This window comes from Ruditapes philippinarum, unplaced genomic scaffold, assembly GCF_026571515.1.
Source record: "Ruditapes philippinarum isolate M1 unplaced genomic scaffold, ASM2657151v2 ctg12201_1_1_1_1, whole genome shotgun sequence".
NCBI classification, from domain to species: domain Eukaryota; kingdom Metazoa; phylum Mollusca; class Bivalvia; order Venerida; family Veneridae; genus Ruditapes; species Ruditapes philippinarum.
This window is the reverse complement of record NW_026854251.1, coordinates 1-17,638: the sequence shown is the minus strand read 5'-3', so window position 1 is coordinate 17,638 and position 17,638 is coordinate 1. Positions and strand designations below refer to the sequence as shown.

General features: G+C 31.9%; 1 protein-coding gene across 1 annotated transcript; it reads right to left on the bottom strand.

Moving 5' to 3' along the window:
• Positions 1-1,080: 1,080 nt before the first annotated feature.
• Positions 1,081-17,454, bottom strand: LOC132739529 (mechanosensory protein 2-like; the record flags this gene model as incomplete). The annotated part of the gene is given in 6 exon segments (XM_060727243.1): positions 1,081-1,122; positions 1,780-1,858; positions 8,254-8,309; positions 10,022-10,225; positions 10,672-10,754; positions 17,382-17,454. Coding segments are annotated over 6 exon segments (537 nt in total), but the record flags the coding sequence as incomplete, so codon positions are not given.
• Positions 17,455-17,638: the final 184 nt, after the last annotated feature.

Here is a 17,638-nt window from a genome sequence, read left to right as displayed (position 1 = left end):
AGACCCAATATCAAAAATGAATTTAAACCTAAAATTGGGTTTTTATTACACATAATAAAAACCAAAGAAGATTAAACAATTTTTTATATCTCAAGTAAATAAAAGTTTTTCAAAAAACCCAACATAAACCAATGCTTTTTTCCAATATTTTACAAAGAATAAAAGAGATCTATCAATATTAGTTTTCCATGAATAAACATAAGAAAAATTTTAAGTATAATAATAGAAGAACGATTTTTATCAATATTTTATAGTTTTCAAGCACCATTAAAAATGGAAAAAGATAATTTGTTTTTATAAAGCTTAGTGTATATTTGGGAAAAACTAAAATCTGGTAGTGTTTGGGCAGCAAGTCCCATTTTGGGATGGGGTGATTTAATTTTAAGAATTAAAATATGGTATAAAAAAGTTAAACTTCTAGTTTTCTATAAGAAAAAAAATCGTAAAATAAATTATCTCCTATTTTGTGCGTATAAAATCTATAATGGGCCATGATGGACACCTGGAGATACGACTACCTGAATAAACCCCTGGAACAGGGTCATTCCCATGACTTTAAATTGCACTAAAGGACAGCCCTGTGAAGATGCCATGTAAAGTTTATCTTCTAAGCTCTAGCATTTGGGTTATTTATAAGAAGATTTTTTTAAATTATATGACGCGACGGCGAATCACAAAATCCTGATTTCATGTATAGAAAAGCACTTACTATATGATATAAATTTCATAACAGAGTTTCACAGCACATATACATGGCAATGTTTGTATAGTTCAATATTTATGTGAGATTCTATATGATAATTATATATAACAAGATAATATGCCACACTGAGAGAGCACATATATCATTGAACCAGCTGTCACAGTTTTATATAATTCATTATATACCAATTTAACAAGGTGTTTAACCTTCACTAAACGTTGTGTTCTGCCTCGGTGATTCATAAATCCCTGTAAACACGGTCAAATAGGAGTGGGAAATGATGGTGGAGTTTTTCTCTGCGGATATCGTAGTTCAGGGTCTGCAATAACGTAGCTGAATGGCCGCCGGAGATTCTGTGATGACACAGCAGCTTCCGTTTAATGCTCTCGATGCTTTTGTTCACCCTCTGCTGCTATCACCTGAATTGTGTTTACATAAAAAATGTTAAATTAAGATAGAAACAGATAACTTTCAGACAGAAATACAGTCACAGGAATTAATATAGTTACTGTTTAACATGAAAGGGAATAGGATTTATTAACTTTCTGCATCAGGTTCCTGGAAGTTACCAATACAAGTATCATTAGTTAATATGACCACCAAAACAGCTAGAACCCATGATAATTGGATAAGAAGACAGATAATTCAACTAATAGCCAATCTCCTGCTCAATTCCTTTCATCCATCGACTTTGGTCATTATAAATTTATATTGTGACAGGTTTGTCAGCAATTTTAAAGTTAAAATGTTACTGACAGCATAAGAGATACATTGTACAATTGGTGGACAATTAAAAATTACTTTGTATCTATGGATACTTATAAATAGTAGAAGTTATTTATAACAACTTTTCAAGCTTCACTGGTGCGAGAAAGATCTCTCCCCTCCATGCTCAAGCTTGAGGGAAGCACCTGAGTAGAACCACTGACCATCGTATAACCTAAGCTGGATAGCTTCCTCACATGAAAGGAATCCAAAGTCCCTGGTGGAATTTAAACAAGCAGCTGTTGAAGTCAAAAATTTCTGCCATAGAAATGTTACCTTTTAAAAAACATGTGAACTATCTAAATACAAACCTTGGCTCGAGCTTCACGTGCAGCTTCTGCCTCAGCAGCCATTGCTCTCTGTAACTGAACTGGTAGTCTTACATCCTTACTGTTAAATGGAAAAAAAATATCAACATCATTTCATACAATTATCATTAACCATCATCACAGTTGCCTCTGTTCACAGGCCACCTTTATTACAGGTTAAACTAGAGCTGTCATAAAAATGACCAATACCCACATCATATCTTTAACACAGGATTTGTACAGGTCTGTTTATCATTTTTGTCAAAGGTTTACATTTAAGTAAAAGTTGAAAACAGTCCTTCCAAAAGTATCAAATCTATAGAGTGGACACAAAATTGTCTGACATTTGACTTTTAAGAGTGACCTTAACCTTGAGACAGCATAGCCATATAAATGCATAACATTTTTGAGATGAAAATATATGAAATGAAAATTTTATGTCAAACACTGAGATTTACGTATTGAAAGGATTTCTTTGATCCACTGCTATCTTAAAGTATATTATCTTTTATCAAGAATAAAATGTCTTTAAGAGCTTGAACCCGAAGTCATATATATCAGCCCATGATAGTTCAAAGTCTGTATTATAGTGTGACAGTATGATAGTTGAGCCCTCAAAACCACAGTCAATGCTTTCATCTTTACCATGTTAGATATCTTATAAAGACTTGTCCATTTTAGAAAAAATTTTAACAAAAAAAACAAGTCAGTAAAAAAGCAAAGAGGGCAGACCCTGTTCAAACAGCTGTGTCAGCTGAACATGTATACACTGTTTACATTGGTAAAGTCAGTTGATGCTAGACGGTACATGTGATACTTTAATGCTCAACAGTACTGAATCTGAAAAGCTTTATTTTGCCAACAGTACCAAGAAAAGATCGTGAAATACCTATCATTGAAAATGGAAAATTCCAATAATGGAAGCTGGACAAGTTCCTTTAAGAGATTTAGTGGATTTAGGATAAACTAGAACTGCCACTATCATTGCGTGAATACCCCCGCATACCACTTTGTCAGAATCAGAATCAACAGTGGCCATTTAAAGCTCAAGGACAACCTCCCTGCCAAATCTGAGGTTACTAAGCCAGTGCATTCCCAAACCAAAATCGCAAGCTTTATAAAAGCTTGCGACAAGCTTGCAACAAGCTTGTCGCAAGCTTGCAAATAAAGCTTGCGGAAAGCTTAGAATTGGAACCTCGCGGCAAGCTTGCGGCAAGCTTGCAGCCTGTTTTCAAAAATGCATGCTTTAGATTTGAAAGGCACCACAAGCTTGCGACAAGCTAGTTGCAAGCTTGCGGCAAGCTTGCGAAGCAAGCTAGTTGCAAGCTTGCGGCAAGCTAGTTGCAAGCAAGCTTGCGTCTGGCCTGTAACAAACTTCTTTAAATTCTCCAATATTGCAATTAATCGTCCTCATGTGATAAGGTATAATATTAATAAACTATTACATAATAGAATTAATTCATTCATTTCAACTTATTTCTAGATTTACAAGTCATCTTAACAAAAATAATTCTATAACACAAATTCAAAAAATAATAAATGTCTACCAAGTTGAGAAAATAGAAAACAAAACATTATTTATTTAAGATAACTGTTTTTTTTTCAAATAAGTATCCATAATTTATGATAAATCATGTCCTTCACAGATTCAATCTTTCAGAATGGCTTCACTGTGGCACACAACAATTCCATATTATTGACTGCCTGTTGTACACACTGAAAAAAAAAAGTGTATCATAATTAATTATTTATGTTTAATATGCATATGATTGGTATTATTGGCATGTAATTGAAAAGATCAATATTTGAAAGCACAAATTGCATAGTAAAATATTATTTTTTTGGCAATAGTAAAATATTATTTTTGGGCAATTTTGCCAGTTTAATTATTTATAAAAATTAAAATTGTTCTTGCTGCAATAGTTTTTAATTTTGTTAAATATTTCTATAAATATTTTCAACAACATAGATCTATATCTAACATGGCAATTGTTAGTTTAAACAATACAATTGAAAATTATTCACATTCCTACTGGTTTTGACTGATAATGAATTTTTTTATCAGAACTTTTATTTTAACTACATGTATATGAAAATTTTAAATAGTGAATGTATTACATGCATTTAAGTATTGTACAAACATTTAAGATAAATAATATTGTAATTTTATAAGTAAATCTTTAATATACAAAACTTATATTCTATACAATCATTTTATTTAAAAGGAAATTTATACTACATTGAAAGTTGTTCATCTAACAGTTAAAATTGTTCAAATCAATTGTAATTATTTATTTCATTATTTTTATCAATTATCTAACCTTATTGAATAACAAAACTAACCACCAATTATTTCTGTAATCAACCTCATTTTTCTTTCCTTCATCATTATAATTTGAAACTCTCTATGATACCTGTGTACAGCATTGTAAGTTTTCCTGTAAATAAGAAAAAAATATTCATTACTAATACATAAATATATAAATTGAGTAAAATCAAAATGCTTATTCTGATAGTAGTTTGGTACTGTTAATATAAACCCATAATTTACTGAAATATCCTCAAAATGTAAATGGTATGAAAATCATGACCAGGAATGTAATTTACTGGTACATAATGTAAAGAAAAGGGCAGATTTAAAAATTCCCACTCAATAACACTCAGTGAAAAAGATTTAAATCAGCACATAATATTTAAATATGTAAAATTTATGAAAAAACAAAAACTAAAATTAAAAGTGTTCATTTGCAAGGTAAATTTGAAAAGACTGTTGTAACAAAATAGTCTAAATTACTTACCATTATTCCATTGAACAGTAGTAAATTTCCATTTCCATCTGATTGAAGAACTCCTTTAATGTCCCATTATAATTTTATTAAAGTTCACATTATAAAGTTGTTTCATCTAAATGGCACTTTAGTCACATGTTTAACTCTACTCCTAAGCATCTTTTTAAATTATATGCACTGAGGTCCAAATAAACTCTTCCTGAGTATAATATTTGAAATTTCTGAGATCAGATCCTGATACCAGATTGGTTCAGGGTATTAGATTACATGTTGTAAACCCCACTTATCTCACACTTTCTTTTATATAAGATAGGTGAGTTTAACACTGGTTATTATGAAAACAGTAGGGCGAAAGTAATGTTGCACTTGACCGATCACTGACCAATAACACATGTTTATAGTAAGTTACAATCACTTCAATGTGTGAACAGTCTACAATTAATACTCACAGGAGACCAATTTATGAAATGTCAAATTGAATCTTAATTATGCCATAATTAACTTCTGCACAAGATAGTTAATATCTAAGAAGGGATATACTTGTGCTAATGAATTAAAAATTAAAAGACACATGAATAAAACAAATTAACATTCAATGATTGAAATAAGAAAAATAGCCATTAGACAAAATAAAATGTTCATTATATTTGCTTGTATGTTCACAATTGTTAAAAAATGTGACTTATGTTAACTTTCATAATAACTAATTTAAAAGACTGACTTTATCTTAGTTTAATTGTGTTGAAAGCTTTAATTAGAAATTTATAAGCTGAATTAACACTCTTGATTTCCTCTTTCATTTTGATTTTGGGTGATTTTCTTTTTTTTTACTGAACATCACCTCTAATTTTTGACATGGCATTAATTGATAATTTTGAGAAAGTAATAAGAATTTTAATAACACTAGTGAATAATTAAAAAAATTGATAAAGTTATATGAATCTTAAAAACAAAGAATGTAAGACAGGCAAATAAAATCTATGAAATAAATGTTTTCATTTGAATCCCATTATATTATATAAATGCTAATTAGTTTGAGTGAAATGATTTTATAAACATTTCCAAGTTTTTGTACTTAGAAATTTTTCACTACTTTTCATTTTCCTGCTTTCACAGAATTTTTCTAAGTCTAAACTTTCGAAGAAGCTTGCGATAAAAATTGTTTTGTAAGCTTGCAGAATTCTGTATGAAACTACTGGCGAGCTTGCGCAAGCTTGCAGCAAGCTTACAGCAAGCATAAATAGCCAATGTAAGCTTGCGACAAGCTTGCAGCAAGCTTGCCGCAAGCTTTCCTTTTGGTTTGGGTTGCTAAGTTATGTATTCTACATGCTTCAAATGTGAAAATGTCAAAATCAATACATTGCGGACAGGACATTCTTTAGCAATTAAGAAGAAAATCTTTTTTTTTGTCAAGGTCCCTGTGACCTTGACCTTTGACCCAGTGACCTCAAAATCAATAGGGGTCACCTTATAGTCAAGATCAACATCCATGCCAAATATGAAGACTGTGGGTCAAAGGAATCTTAAGTTAATGGGTGGACAAACTTTTTGAAGTCAAAGTCCCTATGACCTTGACCTTTGATCCAGTGACCTCAAAATCATAAGGGGTCATCTACTAATCATGATCAACATCCATGCCAAGTATGAAGACTGTGGGTCAAAGGAATCTAAAGTTACTGGGCAGACAAACTTTTTGAAGTCAAAGTCCCTGTGACCTTGATCTTTGACCTGGTGACCTCAAAATCAATAGGGGTCATCTACTAATCATGACTAACCTCCATGCCAAATATGAAGACTGTGGGTCAAAGGAATCTTAAGTTATAGAGCGGACAAGCTTTTTGAAGTCAAGGCCCCTGTGACCTTGACCTTTGACCTGGTGACCTCAAAGTCAATAGGGGTCATCTACTAATCATGACTAACCTCCATGCCAAATATGAAGACTGTGGGTCAAAGGAATCTTAAGTTATTGGGCGAACAAGCTTTTTGAAGTCAAGGCCCCTGTGACCTTGACCTTTGACCTGGTGACCTCAAAGTCAATAGGGGTCATCTACTTATCATGACTAGCCTCCATGCCAAATATGAAGACTGTGGGTCAAAGGAATCTTAAGTTATTGGGTGGACAAGCTTTTTGAAGTCAAGGCCCCTGTGACCTTGACCTTTGACCTGGTGACCTCAAAGTCAATAGGGGTCATCTACTAATCATGACTTGACTCCATGCCAAATAAGAAGACTGTGGGTCAAAGAAATCTTAAGTTATTGGGCGGACAAGTGTTTTGAAGTCAAGGCCCCTGTGACCTTTGACCTGGTGACCTCAAAATCAATAGGGGTCAACTACTAATCATGACTTACCTCCATGCAAAATATGAAGACTGTGGGTCAAAGGAATCATAAGTTATTGGGCAAACAACCTTTTTTTAGTCAAGGCCCCTGAGACCTTGACCTTAGACCCAGTGACCTCAAAACCAATAGGGTCATCTACTTATTATGACTAACCGCCATGCCAAATATGAAGACTGTGGATCAAAGGAATCTTACGTTATTGGACGGACAAGCTTTATTTAATCAAGGCCCCTGTGACCATGACCTTTGACCTAGTGACCTCAAAATCAATAGGGGTCATCTACTAATCATGACTAACCTCCATGCCAAATATGAAGACTAAGGGTCAAAGGAATCTTAAGTTATTGGGCGGACAAGAAAAAAACGACGGACGGCCGGCCGGACGGATGGACAGCCGGACGGACAAGCTGATTCCAGTATACCCCCCTTACAACTTTGTTGTGCGGGGGTATAAACACTGATGGATTTACATCAGTATAAATACAGTATCAAATCTGCTGTAACGTTTTGTTCTACATTGAAACAGTAAACAATAATCAAATATGTGAATATCATATAAGATAGCAGATGTTACTATCTTCTCTATTATATAATATCTTACTCATCAATCACTCTTATTTAATATCAAACAATGAGGGTTAATACAGATATATGTTCCCAGTTATATTCTGCTTGATCATTTATAAACTGTAACAAACATCAATCTATTTTACTTTAATATCCTAAAGTAAGACAAAAAGAAGACTAATTTAGGTCCTATTTTTCAGTTTAAATTTATCATTTGGTTAAAATCTCAATTATAAACACATATAATATAGTTACTATGGATAATGCTCTCCTTATATCCATGTTTCAGCAAAGCTAAGTATAACCCTACAAATCTATTTTAGTCCTTCATAGAGCATTGACCTACACTACGCAAAATATCTGAGATATCAGGCAGGAAATGAAAGTGTAAAGATATGATATTGTAGTGAGATGAAGGACAGACTGAGACAGATGTACAAATAAACAAATATTTACTCCACTGCCAAACATAATTTGATTCATGCTAAATCTAAAGGCAATATATTGACTTTTATCTCAAAAAAGATGAATTAAGTCCAGGATTTGGGCATACACACTCAGGGTACTTTCCCTTATAAGCCTTAAAAAAACTGGTTTAGTCAAAATTTCAGTAACTTATAAGCTGACCAAAAACGTCTTTCATTCTTGAACCATATTACATCATTTGTATCTTTATTTTTGGCATTTTAAGCTTACCAAGCAACCTTCTATGTCTATGATACATGATGTTGTATAATGTTAAATCACAGCAAAAACAAACTTGATGTTAGATAATACTCACACTTCAACACGTTCAACTTTAACACCCCAGGGATCTGTAGCTTCATCTAGGGACGTCTACAGAGAGAACATATATTACATTTAACATTATTACCCAGCATGCTATAACAGAATTATTACACAATTCTACATACATTTTATAGATCAATACATATATGAAACACCTGTTTCAGACCTTGACTATTACTAAGTTTGGAAAGAAATACAAACAATACCAAATGCTAGGTATCATGTTTATTTTGTGGATTATTCAATGCTTTCCTTTCCTGCTTAATTCTTTGAATTGGATTTGTCCTTTTTTGAATTTGGTATAGGCCATTAAAAGTTGAAGAAGAATTTGGTAGCATACAATATAAAGTCTCATTGGACTTCAAAGATGAGCAAGCTGGTGACTGGCAGAGGTCTATAAATGTGTTATAAGTGACATATATGCTATCCCAACAACTCCAAGCATTTTGTTATCATAGCTAATAAATAATCATTAAAAAAACTTTCACAAAAGCAAACTTGTAACCTTCTATACTCAGCTTTCAAGAAATCAAATTCTTCAAGTCCTGGTGGCAATACAACAGGATTTGTTTACACCCCTGATATAAAATAAGACCAGTACAGTACTGTTGTCTGCTCAAGTTTAGCATTTTCATACTAAAATTCCTTAAACCATGAATAGATTGTTCCAAATGTAAAGTTGGTCAAAACCATTATGTAAATTAAGCAGGGTTAGGGTTTTAATTCTTATGGAAAGTCCATTGCAACCATATTATATTGCTTGATTTTTCCTGACTGAATGTATCACAACATTGTTATTTCTACATCCCCCACATTTAAATCTTCAGATGCCTGAATAGTTTGAACGCTACAATGACAAAATGTTAAATAACACATCTAGTAAAATAAAATCCAAATCCATTTCATTTAAAAGCTGACAACATTAACACACACTAGAATTCCTACATTTCAGTATTTTCAACACGAATTCCCCATGGACTTGTCGTTTCCAAAAGAGCTTCCTATTGGGAGAAGATTTCAGCACATTTTAGTACATAATACTGGTATACACTTTAAAACAAATGATTCATTGCACAGTGTCTTTGAACTTAACTAAATGCATTAACTGTAATGTTTTGTTAAGAAATTTGGACAAATAAAAATTATATAAACATCACAATAAAAATTGATGGTTTGGAAATATGTATCAGTATAGAAGATTCTAGACAAGAAAATTTTATATTCCAGACAGAATTAATGCAGCAAACACAAAGCAATCTTTGCCAAGTAAACAGGTTTATTGAAAATAATGTTTATAAAATTTGTCCCTTGTGAATCTATAAAATTGTAGAATAAAATATCTATAAAATAGTAGAATAAAATTATGCAATAAGTCATTTGCATTTAGATGTTAGGGTCAATAGTCAAATACAAAAGAATACATGTACTTGGCATTTTTTTAAATAATTTTTAAGCCCATCTAACACTCATTTTCGGACAGAAATTTGTTTAAATGTGTTTATTTGTTTTCCCTTACATTACCAAATATTCAAGTTAATAGATGATGGACAGTGACCTTAAGAGGAAAAACTTTCAGTTCATATAAACATGAATAGGTTATAATTGGCACTCAAAAGGCTGTAGAAAATTTCAAATTTTTACAAAATACTCAAAATAAACATATGAATCTTAGAGGTTGCCAGACATGGCAATATTGAACATATTGTAGGCACGATTTATATACGCATGTATGTAAGCATCTATCATACAGTATACCATACCTGCATCTGGTGACTGATGGCCTCTCTGTCAGCAAGGATCTCACTGAGATTTTTAGTTCCGAGCACATTACGTAGTGTTGTTGCCGCTAGTAACCGTGTTGAACGATTAGCATCTTCAACATTAGTGATGGACGTTGTAGCATTGTGAACTCTGTAATATACCACTGCATCAACGGCAACTGTCACAGAATCCTTGGTGAGTACCTGTACCGGACAGAAAAATTATGTAATTTAATCATTGTATTTGTTGTTGTTTTACATGCTTACAGGCAGTCAGGGAAAAAAAAACCACAACTTAATATCAATTGGTAATAAAGTAAGCAATACAAAACAAGGTATCAATGAGACATGTACATCGCAACCATGTCGAGTAACTTAAGTAGCATCTTCTTGTATGTCATTAGGATACCATTATTCTTTTAAAGAAGTAAAGTATCAAAATTTTAACATAAACCTGTCGGATCAGACTTACAAAGATATACAACCTGGCCTGATTCTATACTGCTGACAGCTAAGACTTGCAACAATTCAGTCACTAGTATTTGTAGAAATTATAGTTCCTCTATGTTAGTTAAGTTATTGATACACTATAATATGATATAGTGATGATATTTATCATATTCAAGGGGCAGTTAGACCATTTAACTTACCTCTTGTGGTGGGACATCAAATGATACAGTCCTCAAATCTACCTTTGTATATGAATCAATGCATGGTACGATGAAAAACAGTCCTGAAAATATAATCAAATAATTCATTTGGCAATGAATGACCCCATTACTACCTAGAACTGTTTTATTTTCTGTAAGTGTAAACATATTATTGTATATGTTTGATTACAAGACATTTCGATTTGTTGTTCTGTTATTTGTCGTTTTGTCATTTGTTGTTCCGTCATTTGTAAATTGTTCTAGTATAAGACAAATTAATGAAACTCCCAGGAATAGAGAAGACAATAGGAAACTTATCATCCGATCATAGTCATGTCTTTCCTGAGAAGTCTCATTATAATATGACTTTATAGTGTCAATATAAAACAAACATTTCTATTTTAGTTAGTATAATTATTTTCCCTAAAATATTAATTAAAGCCTCGCCTCCATAGTTTGAGTAGAATTAATAACAACTGAACAAAAAATTATATAATAATGCAAACTGTAAACAGAGATAAAGTTTCTCTTATATTAAAGCAACAATAATAAAACTTGTATTTCAATCAATCTATCTTTCCTTTCCCTAAAATTACTTTCTAGATATTTCTGAAAGCTGAGACAACCTATCAAAACAGTCATAAAGAAAATGTCAGATTCTATTTTCAGTTGTCTCTGCAGACGCCTCTTGAAAAACAGATATATTCTTGGGAGAAATTGTAAAATCAAAAGTAACATCCTTTCAACTGAAATATATGAAATTGAATGTTAAGTTTCTGCAAAAATTTATCTCCAGATCTTTGCAGTCAGCATATCATTGCAGATGAGATCCCTTATTTCTTAAATGGACTTGACATGATTTGAATTTTAAGTTGCTGGCAGTTTACCAGTACATGTACTTCTTAACCCATGTGACCAGCACACTGACCAAGATCAGTTTGCACATTTGGGTCATCAGCCAGTACTATACTTGTTTTGAAATTTTAACTTAAAATGATGGTTCTGTCCAGATTTAGCCGATTTTAGATATTTAGTATTAATTAAGATGTATTTCGTATGGTAAAGGCCAACCCAAAGTAATTATTATCAAACTATACAAAAATCCCTAACTGCATGCATGTATAGAACCCCTTCAGAAGGAATTGTCAGTAACTTTCCTAACAAATGGGTCCCTATTTTTTTTTGCAATATTTTGAGTCTGTTTGTTGCCATAGCAACCAGATTTTCTCAACAAAGGAAGAATATACAATTAAGGTAATGCTGATCTATATAATAAAAGGGCAACCACCATCAATCAATAACATTTTTTTAAAAATATCATAACTTTAAAGTGGGCATAACTTCTAAAAGCAGTGATTTCAGGATAATGTCCCTTGTCTTACTACTGTGCCTTGACATGATAACCCACTTTTACAAGTTTCAAGTTAATAGCTTTGATAATTTGATAAGTTAAAAGGGGCAAAACTCCAGAAATAAAGCTTTTAAAATAATATCTCTTGTCATACAACTGCCTCTTATCATGAAAATTTCATATTGACACCTAAAAATTGTTTGAGTCACTCATTATGGGCTTTATTAAAGATATTGTATGACAAGAACAACAACAACACCCAGAGATCATAACAGAACGGACAAAAAATGATGTACATAATCTCCATACTGCAATCTTTACATATTTTAAGTTAAAGATTAATACTTTCAGTACTAAAATGAGTTATCACAATATATATTGATATTTTAACTATATTTTAAGTCTATTTGTTGTCATAGCAACCAGATTTTTCTACATAGGATATCATAATCTTCATTTTGCCATCTATCCAATTATTTTAAGTTTCATAAAAAGTATTGGTATTTTGTACTTATTTGAATGAGGGATCCAGGAATCTATAACACTATGAGACATGACGGGCACAGCTTGAGCTACATGAGACATAATCACGTAGCGGAGCGCAACTGGTACTGAGGACTGAAGGTAATCCTACAGTCCTCTCAGATTCAAACAGTTGGGAACTAATTAAAATATGCCTCCATTTTTTGTACAAATGTTATATAAATTATGAACAAACATTTCTAATTTGATCTATAAAGTGGACACATACATACAGTAGTGTACTTCATTAGTAATGTTTTTATTGTAGTTAATGATATTACATTTTATATATCTTATATTCTTCATAGCAATACCATTTAACCCTACCAATTAATTTATAACAGTGGCATTAGAAGCTAATTAATTGTTGGGTATATAGAAAACGCTAATAAAATAGAGCATTTCATTTCCCTTACTACTTAAACGAAATAAGCAAAAAAAAAAATCTTCTAAACAAAATTTCTTGAAACTGTATAAACATCATAAATAATCACAGTTTTCAAAAAGTGAGGAAAGTTTGCTGAAGTGTGCTCAAATCTTGCCAAATGCCTACAATAATGCAGTAAGTAGACGGAGAACAGTTAATACATAAGATTGCTAAATGCCTGAAACATTTATGTAAATCATTGTGGAAATAGACTGCATCTTCTCCAAAATGCATCAATAAACAACAGAGAAACTCAATCATGGCCAGACTATACTATAGACTCTATTAATTCTCCTGCAGAAACACTCATTTCAAGAAGCAGAAACATTTTCTCTGAATTTTACACAAAACATCATCATAGAATATCTTAGTTTTATCTTGAAGTATATGATTATTATGTAAAAGAAACAGAATCAGTCAAAAAAAATTCTTAGATAATTGGACAATTTTAATAGACTGTGCAATAAAATCAATCAATTATCAAATACATGTACCAGATTAAAACAAGAAACAAGAACACCACTAGACGGAGCATTATATGCCCGAAAGTGTTTTTTTTAGTAGGACGAAGCATTTGTAAAAGACATGGGAATTAAATAAAGTATAACCTCCTTCAAAAAGCAATCCTCCTTTACAGCTGAAGAACCTTCATATATAATTATATACAGTTGCTGTTTTCAAAGCACCACCATCAAGTTGTTATCTTGTAAGTAAAAATGCTATGACGGATTGACAGATAAGCCAGGGGTATAACATAATATAAGCAAATTTTTTAAGGTATATAATTAATGTACTCAATATAAGTGATCATCATAGTTTTAAAACTGTTAACAATATTAAGGTCATTTGATATTGACCTATGACCTTGTGACCCCAATGTGGATCTCATATTCAATATATGCAATCATCCTATGAAGTTTGAACACTGTAAGCCAAATGGAACGTGTGTTATGCTCCAGAAGGCTAAATTTTTAGTGTTAAGGTCATTGTGACCTTGACCTTTGATCTTACCACCCTTAATTCATAAGGTCATGTATTGGACATGGCTGTTCATCTTATAAATTTTACAGCTGTAGGTTGATTAATACTTAAGTTATTAAGCAAAAACCGTTTTCAGTTTTAAGGTAATAGTGACCTTTGACCTTGTGACCCAAAAATTACAAGGGGTCTTCTACTCAATATTGACATTATCATACTATGAAGTTTGAAAAATGACGGCCAAATGGAACTTAAGTTATGCTCAAGAAACCACAATTTTCAGTGTAAAGATCATTGTGACCCGGACCTTTGACTTTATGACCCTAAAATCAATAGGAGTCATGCATTGGACATGACTGTTCATCCTATAAAATTTAAAGCTGTAGGTTGATTATAATACTTAAGTTATTGAGCGGAAACCGTTTTCAGTTTCAAGGTAATAGTGACCTTGACCTTTGACTATGTGACCCCACAATCTATAGGGGTCTTCTATCTAATATTGGCAATCATCCTGTGGGCCAAATGGAACTTAAGTTATACTCTGGAAACCAAATTGCTAACGGACGGACGGACGATTGGACGGACGGACGGTCGGCATAGGTAGTTTTAGATCCATAAATGGCTTTAATACACAGTCATGTTAATGTTATATATGGAGGAAAGATAGAAGTGAATTGCCTGTTGTGAAAGTTACACTGTAAATCTTCCTCTGTACAAAGATTTTAAATTGAAAACCTCTTAGGAATTATCACAAAGTATTATAACAAAATTAGATTTGACATGAGAGACAAAATGACTGCAACAGGCACCATTATAGAGTATCTTCATTATTCTATGAAATAAAATGCTTTTTTCTACTTTCAATGAAAAGAATTAGTCTGAGAATTTCAGCATCTTACTGTCACTGACACAACCATTTGATGTCAGTTACATAATTAATGAGAAACATTTTAACACAAGGCTATAGTAACAGTTTGAAACAGTTATTTCAAGTAAACAGGGGGGGGGGGGGGGTATACAGAGTCTGCATTGCCTGTAACAAATTACACATAATACCAGACTATCATGCACCTTCTCTAGGGACATTAAATCATATCATACAAGTATAGTTGCCAAGCTTTACAAGCACTATGCATTAATTTCCAAAATATTAATATCGATCTAAACTTAATAATATCCATAACAAACAAGTCTGAATAATAACAAACAAAAACTTCACAAAATTTCAGCATTTAATATACTCCCTGTTAGAGAGAGACCAATAGTTTGTCATAGTTAATCAATGTAATGGACCCTGCAACATTGATCAAAATTGATGCTTCACACAAAATACAAACAACACAAGTACAATTAATCAAATCTACATGATATAATTTAATACTAGTACTGTAACTAGAGCAGTCTAGTTCTGTTCTGTTCTGTTTTCTCTCATCCTTTTGTCACTTATTAATTAAACACTTTTATTAGATGTAACATATAGTTATAAATATTTTGGAGAAATAAACAATAGAGTTCCAACATTTGGTTTTAAACTGCCTCTTTGTGTTTATGGTACTTACCTTTATCAACTTAAAGGTAAATTATTTTAATTTTCAAAAATTAAAAATTACAAAGTTCTTGCCCTTAGTTTCTATTTGTTTAAATTGATTGTCTGCTGTTTTTAAGTACCAATTATCTAAGCGGGTTCTATACAGTGATAGTACTGCTAGTGATACATAGCTGATTATTTGATATAACTCAAACTTCAGATAAAAATACTTCTGGAAGCAAAAGAACAATTAAATACTTGCACAGTTCAAAAATGAAGTGTGTGTTTCATAATTTTTTGGAGGTTCTTGGCATTATTTCTATAAGTTTTGTTCTTATATAACATTTATATGGAAAGTCACTTTCAATGTTAAAAGTACCAAAGTTTTTTTTAACTTAAAAAGTATTTAAAGAAACAATCCCTGCAAAAAATATAGACATTACATATCAGATATTTACATATAGAATGTTTATATAATCAAATAAAAGATTTCTTCAATTCTTCAAGGAAAAGGCTTGTCTAAAGCAAATTCAAATTGTGTTACATTATCACCCCCATAGCAGAAAACAATACCTCATTTACATGATGCATTCTGACAGTTATTTCACTTAAAATATGTTTTCTTTATTCCATGACAAGAAAAAAACTTCCAAAGCTTGACATTATTACAAGATTTAGATAATGACACCAGTGCTGGCATTCTAGAAAGCTGTCTTGAGATTGATTCAAATATGTTATATAAGTTTTCTTTACATAATTATAATGCTTACACCAAATAAGATGGCCATGATGACTCATCTGATAGTATGTCAGTTTTGAGAAACTTCATCATGTATCAATAAACCAAAGTATTTTTATGAATTGGTTATAAATTTTTATTTTGATACATGACACTAATTTAAGAAAAATGTTTTGAACAAATTTGAATAAGATTTTGGTCACATTTGAAATAATATCCATTGTTTGACCTTGTGACATCATTTTCTCACTGGTTGACCAATTACAACACTTATTTTCTTACATATCAGACAGGATTATCTACCGTTTACACGGGTGCTAGAAAACTCTATCTTACACCCCCCATGTAAGACAAGTCGCGTGCTTTAAATGACGTCATTGCCGCACACCTTTTATGAATGAATTGCGTTCTTAGAATGACGTTATTTTACCGTTATGAATGAAAAGAGTGCGTAATGAGAATATCAGTTTTCATAATTTCTGTTCTGAAAATAATTGATATGTAATATGCAAGAAAAAGAATCAAACACCGGCTGTCTGTGCAGACAGGAAAATCTAGCTCTCGGGTAACTGTTTAGCGGTAACTTGGCCGTAAACAGTTACCCTCAAGCTAGATATTCCGGTCTGTACCGGCAACCAGTGTAAGATTCTTATAGTCTCATACATCCTGAATAAATATTATTTATATTTGGCCATTTATGAGTACCAACTTGGTTTCATTTTTACTGCTCTGTGGTCTAGTTTTTCAACCTGAATGACACAATTTCCAGTTATAAAGACTTTGAATGGTAACAATTATGTTTTCTGTATTTTTGCCCTACAGTGATCTCAGTTTGATTCTAGAGGAGCCATAATTAAAACTGATATGCATTTTACAAGAGGAAGCATTTTACATATGTTATTTTAATGGTTGGATGAAAGCCCGAGTGTCCTGTCATTGGTTTACATTTACAGTTTGAGTACCTCACAATTTATTAATATTTAAAAAAGCTCACCAGTTTGCACTTCTGTTTTTTTGTTCATATAAATAATTCTAAGGTACTTAAATTGTGTTGCTGTAAAACAACAAAATATTGTTTTGTTCCATGTTTTACAGTATAAGTATAGTATATTATAAGCTGGATAATATTAAGCATTAATCTATTTCCATGGCAACAAAAACTTACCAGGACCTTTTGCACCCCCAGACAGTAGTCTACCCAGGCGGAAAATAACTGCACGCTCGTATTCCTGAACCACCTGGGAAAATAAAAGTTAATACTTTCAGTTCACAGACATGAAACATGTTATTCCTTTCAGGAAAACTATCGTTTCATTTATAAAGAGACATATTTCTCTGCAATGTAATTTCAAATAACACTTTATAAGGAAATTTCTTTATGTCAATTTGTTTGAACCTGTGAAAATTGCTAATAAATCAATG